This window comes from Procambarus clarkii, chromosome 2, assembly GCF_040958095.1.
Source record: "Procambarus clarkii isolate CNS0578487 chromosome 2, FALCON_Pclarkii_2.0, whole genome shotgun sequence".
Classification (NCBI taxonomy): domain Eukaryota; kingdom Metazoa; phylum Arthropoda; class Malacostraca; order Decapoda; family Cambaridae; genus Procambarus; species Procambarus clarkii.
Window position 1 is genome coordinate 41,668,720 of NC_091151.1, and position 16,671 is coordinate 41,685,390.

Below are 16,671 nucleotides of genomic sequence, written 5' to 3' on the forward strand. Positions count from 1 at the left end.
AAATGAAGAATTATCAATGGCCAACAGCCACTCCTTCACTTCCACAAATACGAACAAGTCTCTAATGAACCAACAATGATACCCAGCTTGAATGTTTGAAGTTGTTAATTTCAAAATCTAATTCACAAACCAAATACAACATTCTCTTGTAAATGTTGCAACAGAACAACAGGTACAACAAAGCAACATTTGCAATTGAATTGGCAGTGAAGTAGTAATCGTCCGTCAGTCAAAAACTATTAACGGCCGCTCGACAACTACAATATACAATACATGCAATAACACACTAAGAAACCCAAAGTTCCTGACACAACACTGGATGATGTTAAATATTTGCTTTCAACTGACTTAATTTGTTATTAACGAGCAATGTCTTAAATGATTTTAACTTTACCAGTGGTTTAGTGTTATTCTAGCAGTATATGTACATCATAACAGAGCTCTGTAGAGCCGAGACAAATGTGCCCTGTGGAAGCCAGTTTACTTTTGAGGTGTGGAGTGGAGTCAGGTGACGCTTCATTTGAACATGGACACATGTAAAATGGAAGTCATTACACCAGGCAGGGTCGAGATCACCCTTGAAAGCTCTCTACAATTGTTGGGGGACGGACACTAGGTTACCACCATCACTTATATAAGGGAAAATGCGACAATTGGCGTATGTCTGCACTTGAGCAATGATCTTCATTAATAGTAAAGTTTTAATTGCTACTTTTGTTAATATTTTATTATCATAGTGGTACCACCCCGAGAAGACAAGTTAGTGCCGTGTCGAAGGATGTTCAAAAGGTGCTAAATATCCTTTAGGATGGCAGTACTGTACTAACTGGAAGTGCTAGCTTAGGATTAAATAATAATCCCCAATACTTTCAACTTTTATTCACATTTTATACACAAAAAAGCGCACAGATTGGGTACATCATAACAGAAAAAAAGAGCTGTACAGGCATAACTCTAAGAACAATTGCTTAAGAAGAGTCCTATCTTAGAATAAATAATTAAAAAAAGTGTTAAAATGATCACATTTCAAGAATACTGCTTCTTGGACATCCTGAACTGCTCAATACCACAGTCACTGCTGGTGCTGATGCCTGAGCAGTGACTTGACCATGGCAGTTCTAACCTAGAACTATTCATTGCGGAACGTACATGCCTCTCGATGGGCATGTCGGCAAGCATTCTGGGTGCTGATTTGCAGCCACCCCCATGTAGGATATGACCAATGAGCGTTCACTGCTTGGCAGGCCAGACTAGTCGATAGTATTCAATGATCTCCCTGGCTGCCTCTCATGTCGAAAACAACCAATGAATGCTCACTGACCAGACATTACATCATTGTCCAGCACACAAAATATCCAGTACTGGATTTAATGTCTGTAATATTACACATACCAGCCTTAATCTTACAACAGCAGAGCCTTACCGTGCTCTAGCAAAATCTATGCACGGTGAAGGGGGCAGCAAGAACTTCTGAAAGGCACTTGATTCTAAACAATATTTCGGACTATGGTATTTGTAGCTACTATGATGGCATCATTAAAATATGACTACGAGCGTTTGTCACCCTTGTTTAATTGGTTAAGATATTATGTGAGACTAAGATCAATTAAAGATTAAGTGCTTTTCGAGACTTCTACCCCCCCCCTCAGACTAAGACATTCTATAGGAGTGGTTTGGCACCTTTAAAGGGAGGGGACCAATCATAAAGTCAGATATATTGCATATGCCCGCACAAAATATACAATGCACATTCTCATGGCTGGGAGTGGCCCGTGATCCTGTGCTCTCCAAGATGACACATTGGAGACACTGTGCTCTGGTGCAGGAATGTGTACCAGTGTCTTGTGGGTTAGCAATAGTAGTAAGAAAAGTTTTTCTGACTGTAGAATAACTTAAGAGGGATTTATTTTAACTTGTTGCCTTAGTGACATTATAGTAGAACATTTGCTACCAACCTAGTGCTAGCAAAGCTAGTAATCATTACTGATATGTTTCAAGGATGTCACGAGTTAGTGACAGAGTAATACAATGGCTTATGTATAAGCAGTCAAGAGGTGTGTGTGTACAGGTGGGCTGGGGTGAGAGTCAGACTGAGGAGGATGGTGATCATCAGTGAGGCTGCCCTCGGAAACTCGGCTCTACTAATGCCCAAATGCTGTTGCTTTTATTATCAATCAGCTGTGATATATGAAGAAGCCAGAAGGAGTTAACAGACCAGCTGCTTAATCAAGTATTATGAAAAGAAATATGTCAGAAGTTTGTCCTAATTTGGTTTACAGTTCGGAAGATTGTTTCTAAAATCAGTTTTAGAGCTTTGTAGACATTTGGGTAAAATACATCGAGCAGGAATAAAGACTGGCATGATTTTCTTCACCTGTTTGTTTCCAGGTGTTAAGTGCCGCTCACTTCCAGGATCCAGGGAATTTGGCCACCTGGAAGTGACATGGCCAAAGGGTCACTTAAGAGTATAGAGAACTTATCTATGTACCTCGGAATATCTAGCCTAAATCTACAGCTTTAAATACTTATCCATATATCAAAGCTTTGTATAAAGAAATCTTCATAAGGTGCCCATAACTTGTTTGCAGCACTAGAGCCAAATTTACAAGCAATACTGTAACTGGGACTCAGTCTTCATTCATTAACAGAGTCGATGACAAAAGCCTAATAATGAAAGCAGGTGGGTTGGGGGAAACTTAATCATGCAAATTGAGACTCGACTAAGAGAGGTTTTAGTCGATCTCAGCTATCTCTGCGTGCACACGGTGCGTTGACCAGTAGGGGGTTATGAGAGAATGCCATCCTTAATGCCACACAAGTGTACAACAAAAAATGTCTTGTTGGGGGACAACACACAAGATACGTATTATAATTTATAGAATATAATAAGAGGCATCAGAGAGTAATACTGAGTAACCTGCTCATTCAATAGAAAAAACACAACACCCACAGCACGCAGAAATGCTGATAATACCATTCTCGTGTAAGAGTTTGGGGAAGGGGTGGAAGAGAAGCAAGAATATTACCGAGGTTCCTTGGCTTCTTAGCGAGCCTATTCTTCCTGTTATGATTGTATGACACTACTTGGCACTACTCCTAGTCTGTCTTCACATCATGACACGTTCACCACTCCTCTTTAACACAGACTTGCTGTTTGAGCGTTGTGGACAAACTACCGTAACATGGCTACTGAGAAGGGGCTGAGAAGAGAGGTGATGCATGTACATATGCATAAGTTATCCCTTTTTTCTACACTTTCAGTGCTTCACCATAGCAACGTTTGTATATAACTTAATGTTGATTTATATTTTGAAAGTGTCATATCCTTCAGTTTTTAGCAGCGAGAGTCCTCCTAGCGATAAAATATGCAGCCAGGATGGTGTCCACAGGTGAACCAACCTAGCTAGCAGGAACAGGTGGGTGTTGCTAGGGCAGCAACCATGTATGTATGAGTGGTTGGTGGTGATGGTTAAGTGGTGGGTTTGTAGCAGGCATCGTGGGGCATCTGGGCATGCCAGTCTTCCTCTCGACGCACTCACCGCTGGTACTTAGAGCGAAGAATCTTACGTAGGATGGGCTCAGCTTGGCACTCCTTTGGGTCGCACTCCATCATGCCGCCTCGTCCACACCTACGATAATAAATAAAAATACAGTAAGAAGAGAATTTTAGAATGTCTTTGTTCAAGAGTATAAATTCACTGAAAATACAGTAATACAATATGTATGATCTGCATATTCATGAAATTTAATCCATCTACACAAATGTATTTCGCTAAAATAAATATGTCTACATCACTTTCTTACATATTGCATATGACCTGTCAGATACTAACCTGCACTCCAGACACGGTCCAGAAGCTTCTTCAACCAGCTCACCAGTGTGGTAGAACCTATCACCGATTTCACACATAACAACCTCCTGGGTTATCCGGACGGGGGGATAGGTAGGGATAGGTGTGGTAGTGGTGGTAATGTTGACCACACTCTGGGTAACCAGGCATTCATAGCGCGGACAGCAGAAACCAGGGATAGCCTCCTCGTAGCATCCTGGGATAGGTGGGGGACAGGACTGTTGCAGGCAGATGATGTCGCCGCGGAAGCAGAAGCAGAAGTCACATGGGTCTTCTCGAGGGATCTGTTGGGCTGACACGTACACTTTACCATCAAACATACAAGCACCTGGCCCGAAGAGGATTTCAGTTGTTGATGATGGAGCCGATGGTGCGACTGTGGTAGAGTGAGTAGTGCCTGGATAAGGTGGGAATGGAGATGCTTCTGATGTCACAGTGCCCAGCAATGCAGTCACGGAAGCTTCTGGCGATGCTGTCGTTATTGTCGGTGCCTCAGAGATCCCCACTTCAATGCCACCTTCCGGTTCTTTCTCTGCACTGGGAGAGACTCCTTCAATGGTAGTAGCTTCTGTCACATAACCAGCTACTGTGGACTTCGTCGATAGAGAAGGCTCTACAGATAAACCGGTGACTGAGGAAGACTCAATGGGTGAAATCGATGTGCTCTCCTCGGGAGCCTCGCTTACTGATTCCTCTGTCGAGGGTGTTGCCGTAGCGTTACTGGACTCACTGACACTAGATGAAGTCTCGGAGCCAGTTGTGCTGGTTTCACCTGCGACACTTTCTGCAGTCTGTCCGTCAGCAGTTGCTCCTGTTGCGTCGGTGACACCAGTTCCTACTGCGTCGGTGACACCAGTTCCAACTGCGTCGGTGACACCAGTTCCACTCACATCATCAGAAGTACTGTCAGTGCTAACAGAGCCATCAGTCACCAATGACTCACCCATGACAGTGGGTCCAACAGGGAAGACAGAAGACTCGGTGGCACTTGGTCCACCAGTCACATCAAAATCATCTGTAGCAACGGAAGCTTCGGTCACCTGGCTGTCAGCATCAATGGATGTTAGAGAGATGGTGACTTGGCTGGTACCCTCAGGAGTCTCTGTACTTTCAGGAGCTTCAGTACCAGCAGGAGCCTCAGTACCTTTAGGAGCTTCAGTACCAGCAGAAACCTCAGTACCTTCTGGAACCTCAGTACCAGCAGAAACATCAGTACCTTCAGTACCAGCAGGAGCCGCAGTACTTTCAGGAGCTTCAGTACCAGCAGGAGCCTCAGTACCAGCAGGAGCCTCAGTACCTTCAGGAGCTTCAGGAACCTCAGTACCAGCAGGAGCCTCAGTACCAGCAGGAGCCTCAGTACCTTCAGGAGCTTCAGGAACCTCAGTACCAGCAGGAACCTCAATATCAGCAGGAGCCTCAGTACCTTCAGGAGCTTCAGGAACCTCAGTACCAGCAGGAGCCTCGGGACTTTCCGTATAGTCTACAGTTATGGCTGGAGTTACAGAACCTTCGGTAGAAATGTCAGAAGCTGTGGCGGGCGAGGATGTTACATCCACTGAAATAAAAAATGAAAGAAAGTTTTGCACATTAAAACTTTTGAGTTTGCTTCTGTGATGTTACCTGGAAACCTATTCTAGAGATCTTGACATTATACTGTATTTCTAAATACTGTATTACCCTATTTTCTAACTAAATATATTCAATTTAAGAAATATTTTATTTGAATATAATACTACAAATATCCACTAGGCCTTCAAATTCAAAAATACAATAAATTGAATTCAACGTACAGCATTCGTATTTCTCAGGGCAGCAGCTGCCTTGGGGTGTGGGCATTGGCACACAATGGTCGCCAGGTGATGCACACTCCAGGGTGGCACACAGGATCTCGCCATCATAACAATAACAGTCTGAACAGTCATCCTTGGGAACATATTCTCCTTCCATGTAAATGGTACCATCAATGCTCACACATTGACGTGGCGATGATGTGGTCTCGGGAACAGCTGGAGAAAAACAAAGAGAGTATTTGTAAAACTTTGGTTTAACAAATCATTGGAATGTATGATTAGATTTTTTTAGATTTAATTTCATATTAGGAGCAAAACGTATGATAGTTGTAAGAATACATGTCGGGACAACTTACGACAATTAAAAGATGGGCAGCACTGGTCCACTGATGACACTACCTCACACTGACGGAAGGCCGGAGGCGGTGGGGGGCAGGAAGGCTGGATACAATGTACGGTACCATTAGCACATCTACATTCTTGCTGACAAGGGGACACTGTAGGAACACTGTCTCCATCATCAAACACCTGGTCGTTCATAACACAGCCGTTAACAATGGTATCTGTAGGCACAGTGTCAATGTCACCTGTGGATGGGCCCACAGTTGTGTAAGGGGTTAATGGTACAACAGTGGCTGTCTCAACACCTGCAGTTGGCTCGTCAGTGGTAGTTTCCTCGGCTGCAGTTGGCTCGTCAGTGGTAGTTTCCTCGGCTGCAGTTGGCTCGTCAGTGGTAGTTTCCTCGGCTGCAGTTGGCTCGTCAGTGGTAGTTTCCTCGGCTGCAGTTGGCTCGTCAGTGGTAGTTTCCTCGGCTGCAGTTGGCCCGTCAGTGGTAGTTTCCTCGGCTGCAGTTGGCTCGTCAGTGGTCTCCTCGGCTGCAGTTGGCCCGTCAGTGGTAGTTTCCTCGGCTGCAGTTGGCTCGTCAGTGGTCTCCTCGGCTGCAGTTGGCCCATCAGTGGTAGTTTCCTCGGCTGCAGTTGGCTCGTCAGTGGTCTCCTCGGCTGCAGTTGGCCCGTCAGTGGTAGTTTCCTCGGCTGCAGTTGGCCCGTCAGTGGTAGTTTCCTCGGCTGCAGTTGGCTCGTCAGTGGTCTCCTCGGCTGCAGTTGGCCCGTCAGTGGTAGTTTCCTCGGCTGCAGTTGGCCCGTCAGTGGTAGTTTCCTCGGCTGCAGTTGGCCCGTCAGTGGTAGTTTCCTCGGCTGCAGTTGGCCTGTCAGTGGTAGTTTCCTCGGCTGCAGTTGGCCCGTCAGTGGTAGTTTCCTCGGCTGCAGTTGGCCCGTCAGTGGTAGTTTCCTCGGCTGCAGTTGGCCCGTCAGTGGTAGTTTCCTCGGCTGCAGTTGGCCTGTCAGTGGTAGTTTCCTCGGCTGCAGTTGGCCCGTCAGTGGTAGTTTCCTCGGCTGCAGTTGGCCCGTCAGTGGTAGTTTCCTCGGCTGCAGTTGGCTCGTCAGTGGTAGTTTCCTCGGCTGCAGTTGGCCCGTCAGTGGTAGTTTCCTCGGCTGCAGTTGGCCCGTCAGTGGTCTCCTTGGCTGGAGTTGGTCCATTAGTTGAAGTCTCTGGAATTACATCCATATTTGCAAATGATATTTTTGTTAATGTCAATTTCTCCAAACAATAATAATGACTTCATATATTAAATACTGAAGAGTATAATAGAAATTTGGTTTGCAAATCAATTAAAGTATTTGACTTGCCAAATTGTTTTTACCCCTTACTCTGCCTTAATCACTGTTTAACTCTTACAGTACTCCAATTGTTGTTTATGCCTTACAGTGCTACAAACACTATTTATCCTTACAGTGCTCTAATTACTATCTGCAATTTTTTGGCCTTAAACTTAACTATATTTAAACATGCATTCACTGATGCAGTACTGTAAATAGTTGTGCTGCTTTGGTGTCAATCTAAAATTTTTGTTACTAAAGTTCTGTCCCATGATCTATATTCTTATATGATGAAGTTATTTTTAAGCTTACCACATTCATATTCACTGGGGCAGCAGCCATCTTCATTTCGAATTACGGGTTTGCAATTAGTTCCATTTGGAAGTGGACAGTCTAAGGTTGCACAGATTACCTCCCCACCAGTGCAGAAACAATCTGTACACACGTCTTTGCTCGGAACATTCTGGCCCTCGTAGTACTGCACTCCATGACTGACACAGCCCGGAGATGGTGTGCTTGGAGGAGCTTCAGGGTCTGAAAAAGATGGTATGGTTATTATATGTTTACCTGAGGCTCGCCATCTCTTGAAGGTTTGATGGTGTTAGGAAGCCAATGGCTTGTTAAAGGTTGACCCTTAATGCATTTGAAACTTCAACACTTTAAAAACAATTATTTAATTAAGCCCACAGGAATACTTCATTAAATTTAAATAACCCTTAATGCAATTTTTTCCAATTTGATTTGTTAACATATTTTGATTCAAGCATTATAGTACTTAAAAAAATAGCTGCACAGTTTAGGGATTAAGCTTACCACAGTCGTATGTAGGGCAACACTGGTCAGGGTCCTGGACAGGCTGACACTTTAGGAACGCTGGTGGAGGCGAGGCACAGGCCTTCAAGGTGCAAGCTATAATACTATTCAGGCATGAACATGATTTGTGACAAGGTGTAGTTCCAGGAAGTGTGGCACCATTGGTGTAAGTGATATTGTTAACAATACAGCTGCCTTCTCCAGGGACACCAGGTAGTTCTTGTCCTAGGCCTGTGACAGGAACTTCTATTATCACGTCTGTCTCGCCTCCTTCAACTGAGACATCAGTCACATTCTCTTCAACTTCAACTGGTGTGATGGTAACTGCAGTCCATTCGTCACTATGTGAAGTCAAGCTATCACCCGGCAAAACGGTCATCGGTGTAGTTATGAAGCTATCGTCATCTGGGGCCGTTGTTCGTGTCTCAAAGGATGTAACTGGGCCAGTCATCATTGAATCTGGCGCTTCTGTCAGAGCAATAGTTTCACCTACTGCTTCACCAGTAATGATAGCTTGAGTCACTGGTGCCTCGCCTTCTGAAGGTGATGGTGCCTTGGTAACTGATTCCTCAATGATGATCGTCACCGTTTCTCTGTCGGTGTCGGTAGCTCCAGGTGACTGGGTTGTGCTAGTTCCAGCATCAGTGACAAGGTTTTCTATGTCGATGAAATCAACTGCATCTGGAATAATTGCTTAATTAATCTTTCATCATAATTAAAGCTTTAAATCATTTATATATCGTATAATTTAAATATTCTTTTATGTGCTAGCCATATGATGTATTGTGCCTACTAATTTTTATTAAACTACCATTCAAGCTGTCATTGCAATCAATCTGAGCTACCTATGTGCTTTAATATACCTACAATTTTCTCTCATCTTTTATTTTTTCTTGCTATGTAACTGTTATCATTTTTATAAATTTTGCAAGTATTTACCTACTTAAAATTTTCTTAGATTAAGGACCTGCCCGAAACGCTGCACATACTAGTGGCTTTACAAAAATGTAATTACTGTGCTATGTATTCTCACAATCCCAATGTATCTACTTGTATATAAATAAATAAATAAATAAATAAATAAATATAGTCGCTTCCAGTCTCTATCCATACTCTAAGCTAAAACCCACACTCCCCAATGAGCACAATATCCAAAAGCAACCCGAACTCAACGCCAAATCAACTATATATCAGTTAAATTAATGATGATTCGCCATCAAACCAACGCCACTCTTAGATATTGTGTCCACTAGGCCCCTATTTAGAGAACTAACAAAACACTAACCACAGTCATATTTTGTTGGACAGCACTCGCCCTTAGGCACTTCAGTGGGTTTGCAGTTTTGTCCGGCTGGTTCGCTGCACTCAACATATGCACAAAGATGTTCACCATATGAGCAGTAGCAGTCTGAACAGAAGTCAGAGCTTGGCATGTGATCTCCTTCATAATACTGGACACCATCAAGTACACATCCAGGCGAAGGTGATTGCTCGGTCTGGTTAGATGCTGAAAAATTAATCAATTTATTAATATACTGATTTAAAATGGCAACACCTAATTAAAGAATAGATTTAATATAGCAGCCAATAAACAAAATTGTTAAAATAACTTTCAATGTCAACCCTCATGAGTACTCACGGCAAGAGTAGGTTGGGCAGCACTTCCCTTCTGAAGCTACTACGTCACACCTAAGGAAGGCAGGTGGTGACGGAGGGCAGCCTATATAGTCACACTTCAGCTTGCCATCCACACATTTACAACTTTCTTGACAAGGATTCGTCAGTGGGACAATGCTATTATTATCATACTTTGTGCCATTAACGATGCAGCTTCCAGTCGCAGGAGGAACATCTGTGTAGAGCCCATCAGTAGTTCCTGGAGCAACTGTAAAGGACCCTTCACTAATTTCACCGTCCTCGACGCCTGCACTAGCTCCAGTTGTTGTTTCGCCAATGTCAGGAATGGTGGGGATAGAATCAACACTTGTTGTAATCTCAACTCCAGTTGAAACATCGATGGAGATCTCGTCAACTCCAGGTGAAACGTCAGTGGTTTCATCAACTCCAGTTGAAACATCCGGGGAGATCTCGTCAACTCCAGTTGAAATATCAGTGGTCTCATCAAATCCAGTTGAAACATCGATGGAGATCTCGTCAACTCCAGTTGAAACATCAGTGGTCTCATCAACTCCAGTTGAAACATGGATGATCTCGTCAAATCCAGTTGAAACATCAGTGGTCCCATCAACTCCAGTTGAAACAGTGGTCGCGTCAACTCCTTTTGAAACATCAGTGGAAGTCTCATGAGTTCCAGATGGAACATCAGTACCTGCAAGAGATTCAATATCTTCTGGACTCTGGGGACCAATAGGAGCCTCAGAGGTTGCTGGAGCCTCAGGCGTTACTGGAGCTTCAGAAGTTACCGAGGTCTCATAACTTGTGAGATAATCAGGACTTTCTGTTTCATCAGTAAGTGTTGAGGGCTCGGTAACACCTGGTACACTAACTCCGCTGAGGTCATCAGTAGCAAGAGAAGCTTCAGTACTGTAACCACCCTCTTGGAGTGTAGTTAGGGAACTTTCAGTAGAACTGTCGGAACCTGTAGCAGGTGACCCACTGATGATATCCGTAGTGTCTGTAGCCGAGTCGATAGGCGTAATCGATATTTCGGGTACTATTGGAGAATCGGTGGTAGATTCAATCCCAGTTGAATCTTCAGTGGACGACTCATCAACTTCAAGTAAACTATCAGTGGTAGTTTCAATCTCAGTGGACGTCTCATCTACTTCAAGTAAACCATCGGTGGTAGTTTCAACCCCAGTGGACGTCTCATCAACTTCAAGTAAACCATCGGTGGTAGTTTCAACCTCAGTTGGACCACCAGTGGACGTCTCATCAACTTCAAGTAAACTATCAGTGGTAGTTTTAACCCCAGTTGAATCAGTACTAGATGAGACATCAGTACCTGCAAGAGATTCAATATCTTCTTGACTCGGGGTACCAATAGGAGCCTCAGAGGTTGCTGGAGCCTCAGGCGTTACTGGAGCTTCAGAAGTTACCGAGGTCTCATAACTTGTGGGATAATCAGGACTTTCTGTTTCATCAGTAAGTGTTGAGGGCTCGGTAACACCTGGTACACTAACTCCGCTGAGGTCATCAGTAGCAAGAGAAGCTTCAGTACTGTAATCACCCTCTTGGAGTGTAGTTAGGGAACTTTCAGTAGAACTGTCGGAACCTGTAGCAGGTGACCCACTGATGATATCCGTAGTGTCTGTAGCCGAGTCGATAGGCGTAATCGATATTTCGGGTACTATTGGAGAAACGGTGGTAGATTCAACCCCAGTTGGATCTTCAGTGGACGACTCATCAACTTCAAGTAAACTATCAGTGGTAGTTTCAACCCCAGTGGACGTCTCATCTACTTCAAGTAAACCATCGGTGGTAGTTTCAACCTCAGTTGGACCACCAGTGGACGTCTCATCAACTTCAAGTAAACCATCGGTGGTAGTTTCAACCTCAGTTGGACCACCAGTGGACGTCTCATCAACTTCAAGTAAACTATCAGTGGTAGTTTTAACCCCAGTTGAATCAGTACTAGATGAGACATCAGTACCTGCAAGAGATTCAATATCTTCTTGACTCGGGGGTACCAATAGGAGCCTCAGAGGTTGCTGGAGCCTCAGGCGTTACTGGAGCTTCAGAAGTTACCGAGGTCTCATAACTTGTGGGATAATCAGGACTTTCTGTTTCATCAGTAAGTGTTGAGGGCTCGGTAACACCTGGTACACTAACTCCGCTGAGGTCATCAGTAGCAAGAGAAGCTTCAGTACTGTAATCACCTTCTTGGAGTGTAGTTAGGGAACTTTCAGTAGAACTGTCGGAACCTGTAGCAGGTGACCCACTGATGATATCCGTAGTGTCTGTAGCAGAGTCGATAGGCGTAATCGATATTTCGGGTACTATTGGAGAAACGGTGGTAGATTCAACCCCAGTTGGATCTTCAGTGGACGACTCATCAACTTCAAGTAAACTATCAGTGGTAGTTTCAACCCCAGTGGACGTCTCATCTACTTCAAGTAAACCATCGGTGGTAGTTTCAACCCCAGTGGACGTCTCATCAACTTCAAGTAAACCATCGGTGGTAGTTTCAACCTCAGTTGGACCACCAGTGGACGTCTCATCTACTTCAAGTAAACCATCGGTGGTAGTTTCAACCTCAGTTGGACCACCAGTGGACGTCTCATCAACTTCAAGTAAACCATCGGTGGTAGTTTCAACCTCAGTTGGACCACCAGTGGACGTCTCATCAACTTCAAGTAAACTATCAGTGGTAGTTTTAACCCCAGTTGAATCAGTACTAGATGAGACATCAGTACCTGCAAGAGATTCAATATCTTCTTGACTCGGGGTACCAATAGGAGCCTCAGAGGTTGCTGGAGCCTCAGGCGTTACTGGAGCTTCAGAAGTTACCGAGGTCTCATAACTTGTGGGATAATCAGGACTTTCTGTTTCATCAGTAAGTGTTGAGGGCTCGGTAACACCTGGTACACTAACTCCGCTGAGGTCATCAGTAGCAAGAGAAGCTTCAGTACTGTAATCACCTTGGAGTGTAGTTAGGGAACTTTCAGTAGAACTGTCGGAACCTGTAGCAGGTGACCCACTGATGATATCCGTAGTGTCTGTAGCAGAGTCGATAGGCGTAATCGATATTTCGGGTACTATTGGAGAAACGGTGGTAGATTCAACCCCAGTTGGATCTTCAGTGGACGACTCATCAACTTCAAGTAAACTATCAGTGGTAGTTTCAACCCCAGTGGACGTCTCATCTACTTCAAGTAAACCATCGGTGGTAGTTTCAACCCCAGTGGACGTCTCATCAACTTCAAGTAAACCATCGGTGGTAGTTTCAACCTCAGTTGGACCACCAGTGGACGTCTCATCAACTTCAAGTAAACTATCAGTGGTAGTTTTAACCCCAGTTGAATCAGTACTAGATGAGACATCAGTACCTGCAAGAGATTCAATATCTTCTTGACTCGGGGTACCAATAGGAGCCTCAGAGGTTGCTGGAGCCTCAGGCGTTACTGGAGCTTCAGAAGTTACCGAGGTCTCATAACTTGTGGGATAATCAGGACTTTCTGTTTCATCAGTAAGTGTTGAGGGCTCGGTAACACCTGGTACACTAACTCCGCTGAGGTCATCAGTAGCAAGAGAAGCTTCAGTACTGTAATCACCTTCTTGGAGTGTAGTTAGGGAACTTTCAGTAGAACTGTCGGAACCTGTAGCAGGTGACCCACTGATGATATCCGTAGTGTCTGTAGCCGAGTCAATAGGCGTAATCGATATTTCGGGTACTATTGGAGAAACGGTGGTAGATTCAACCCCAGTTGGATCTTCAGTGGACGACTCATCAACTTCAAGTACACTATCAGTGGTAGTTTCAACCCCAGTGGACGTCTCATCTACTTCAAGTAAACCATCGGTGGTAGTTTCAACCTCAGTTGGACCCCAGTGGACGTCTCATCAACTTCAAGTAAACCATCGGTGGTAGTTTCAACCTCAGTTGGACCACCAGTGGACGTCTCATCAACTTCAAGTAAACTATCAGTGGTAGTTTTAACCCCAGTTGAATCAGTACTAGATGAGACATCAGTACCTGCAAGAGATTCAATATCTTCTTGACTCGGGGTACCAATAGGAGCCTCAGAGGTTGCTGGAGCCTCAGGCGTTACTGGAGCTTCAGAAGTTACCGAGGTCTCATAACTTGTGAGATAATCAGGACTTTCTGTTTCATCAGTAAGTGTTGAGGGCTCGGTAACACCTGGTACACTAACTCCGCTGAGGTCATCAGTAGCAAGAGAAGCTTCAGTACTGTAACCACCCTCTTGGAGTGTAGTTAGGGAACTTTCAGTAGAACTGTCGGAACCTGTAGCAGGTGACCCACTGATGATATCCGTAGTGTCTGTAGCCGAGTCGATAGGCGTAATCGATATTTCGGGTACTATTGGAGAATCGGTGGTAGATTCAATCCCAGTTGAATCTTCAGTGGACGACTCATCAACTTCAAGTAAACTATCAGTGGTAGTTTCAATCCTCAGTGGACGTCTCATCTACTTCAAGTAAACCATCGGTGGTAGTTTTCAACCCCAGTGGACGTCTCATCAACTTCAAGTAAACCATCGGTGGTAGTTTCAACCTCAGTTGGACCACCAGTGGACGTCTCATCAACTTCAAGTAAACTATCAGTGGTAGTTTTAACCCCAGTTGAATCAGTACTAGATGAGACATCAGTACCTGCAAGAGATTCAATATCTTCTTGACTCGGGGTACCAATAGGAGCCTCAGAGGTTGCTGGAGCCTCAGGCGTTACTGGAGCTTCAGAAAGTTACCGAGGTCTCATAACTTGTGGGATAATCAGGACTTTCTGTTTCATCAGTAAGTGTTGAGGGCTCGGTAACACCTGGTACACTAACTCCGCTGAGGTCATCAGTAGCAAGAGAAGCTTCAGTACTGTAATCACCCTCTTGGAGTGTAGTTAGGGAACTTTCAGTAGAACTGTCGGAAACCTGTAGCAGGTGACCCACTGATGATATCCGTAGTGTCTGTAGCCGAGTCGATAGGCGTAATCGATATTTCGGGTACTATTGGAGAAACGGTGGTAGATTCAACCCCAGTTGGATCTTCAGTGGACGACTCATCAACTTCATAGTAAACTATCAGTGGTAGTTTCAACCCCAGTGGACGTCTCATCTACTTCAAGTAAACCATCGGTGGTAGTTTCAACCTCAGTTGGACCACCAGTGGACGTCTCATCAACTTCAAGTAAACCATCGGTGGTAGTTTCAACCTCAGTTGGACCACCAGTGGACGTCTCATCAACTTCAAGTAAACTATCAGTGGTAGTTTTAACCCCAGTTGAATCAGTACTAGATGAGACATCAGTACCTGCAAGAGATTCAATATCTTCTTGACTCGGGGTACCAATAGGAGCCTCAGAGGTTGCTGGAGCCTCAGGCGTTACTGGAGCTTCAGAAGTTACCGAGGTCTCATAACTTGTGGGATAATCAGGACTTTCTGTTTCATCAGTAAGTGTTGAGGGCTCGGTAACACCTGGTACACTAACTCCGCTGAGGTCATCAGTAGCAAGAGAAGCTTCAGTACTGTAATCACCCTCTTGGAGTGTAGTTAGGGAACTTTCAGTAGAACTGTCGGAACCTGTAGCAGGTGACCCACTGATGATATCCGTAGTGTCCGTAGCCGAGTCGATAGGCGTGTCTGTTATGTCAGATACTTTTGGAGAATCGGTGGTAGTTTCAACCCCAGTTGGACCACCAGTATACGTTTCATCAACCTCAGATAAACTATCAGTGGTTGTCTCATCGGTTCCAGTTTGGGGAATCGTTTCTGTGACAACAATTTCTCCGTCAACAGGTGGGAGATCAGTTGTAACCAGCTGGTCGATGTCCGTCTCTGGCTCTGGGTCCTCAGTGATGCTCTCTGTAGCGTTGGTTGGCTCGGTCGTCAGTGCTGACAAATCCAGTGTTACTGTTGTCACCTCGGCTGCAAGTCAACATAAATCCAATTAGTCTCATGCAAAAAATATATATAACAGTTTTACTCATAGGGATGCACTTTGTCTAATGTTAATGATAATTATATCTACTAATTATATGAAATAAAAATGATGTAGACATTTTAGAAAGTCTCAAATTATACTTCTTGCCTTTATATTCTTGTTCACTTTTGAAAAAATGTATAGGGTGAAAAATACTATAATATGCGAGCATAACAACATCTGGATTTCTCATTAAAAATACGATTAAAGACATTAAAAGGCTTTCTTTCCTACAAGATAATCAATTAGTAACTACTGATTACCTTAGCACAGTTACCTTTGAACCTCTTATACATTTCTAAGCAGTCATCACTAATATATACTTGATCATTCCTGAGAGGAATCTTACGTAAATTCTCACATCTTGCAAGACTGTCGCTGTCATTATTATGTGGTATCCGAGTTAAGTGGAAGTGTGTGTCTCATGATTCAGTCTGAGGGCTCCTAGGAGATATAAATGAGCCAGAGGCTAATATAAATCGTCGAGTTTCAGTTACTAAACAAATTCTGAAGTCTTATAATCAAGCAGTATCTCTAAGTTCAAATATCGTATAAACAAATCATTTTGCTTTATGCAATAATATTTTGAGCTCCATGTGGCTTAGGTCTCATCGCCATACGAACAGCATTGAACTACCGCACAGACTTACGCCCACCCGAAAGTCTCAAAAAGTCAGTTCATATCTTATATATGGCTTACGCCTTTCCCCTCAGCTATAAACATGATTCTGAGGCATCAAATGCCTTCTCTCATGTGTCGAATCTGATCTCACCTGTGCAAGTGTCGGAATGTTACAGAAATAGCGTCGGGTTGTAATTAGTCAGATGTAAGTTCCGTAAGCCAGTTTGTTCATGTACTTTTAGGCATTTATTGATTTTGTAAGACTCGCACACACTAGTCCAAAGTCTTTGGTTGTAAGAGTCAAACCGAAAGACTCACACTC

General features: G+C 44.0%; 2 protein-coding genes across 2 annotated transcripts in view; both read right to left on the bottom strand.

Moving 5' to 3' along the window:
* Positions 1-863: 863 nt before the first annotated feature.
* On the bottom strand, positions 864-14,222 carry LOC123762290 (mucin-2). The gene is given in 10 exon segments (XM_069327305.1): positions 864-3,629; positions 3,834-5,406; positions 5,642-5,857; positions 5,998-7,191; positions 7,612-7,833; positions 8,113-8,793; positions 9,398-9,619; positions 9,752-11,784; positions 11,786-13,608; positions 13,671-14,222. Coding segments are annotated over 10 exon segments (8,610 nt in total). The 3' UTR covers positions 864-3,535.
* A 5-nt stretch (positions 14,223-14,227) lies between these two features.
* Positions 14,228-16,671, bottom strand: part of LOC138366285 (uncharacterized) — a 14,451-nt gene continuing 12,007 nt past the window's right edge. The window contains exons 3-5 of the mRNA XM_069327314.1: positions 14,867-15,672; positions 14,516-14,714; positions 14,228-14,406 (exon numbers count right to left, since the gene is read on the bottom strand). Of these exons, the coding sequence (XP_069183415.1) occupies positions 14,228-14,406; positions 14,516-14,714; positions 14,867-15,672 (1,184 nt within the window). The remainder of the gene's footprint in view (positions 14,407-14,515; positions 14,715-14,866; positions 15,673-16,671) is intronic.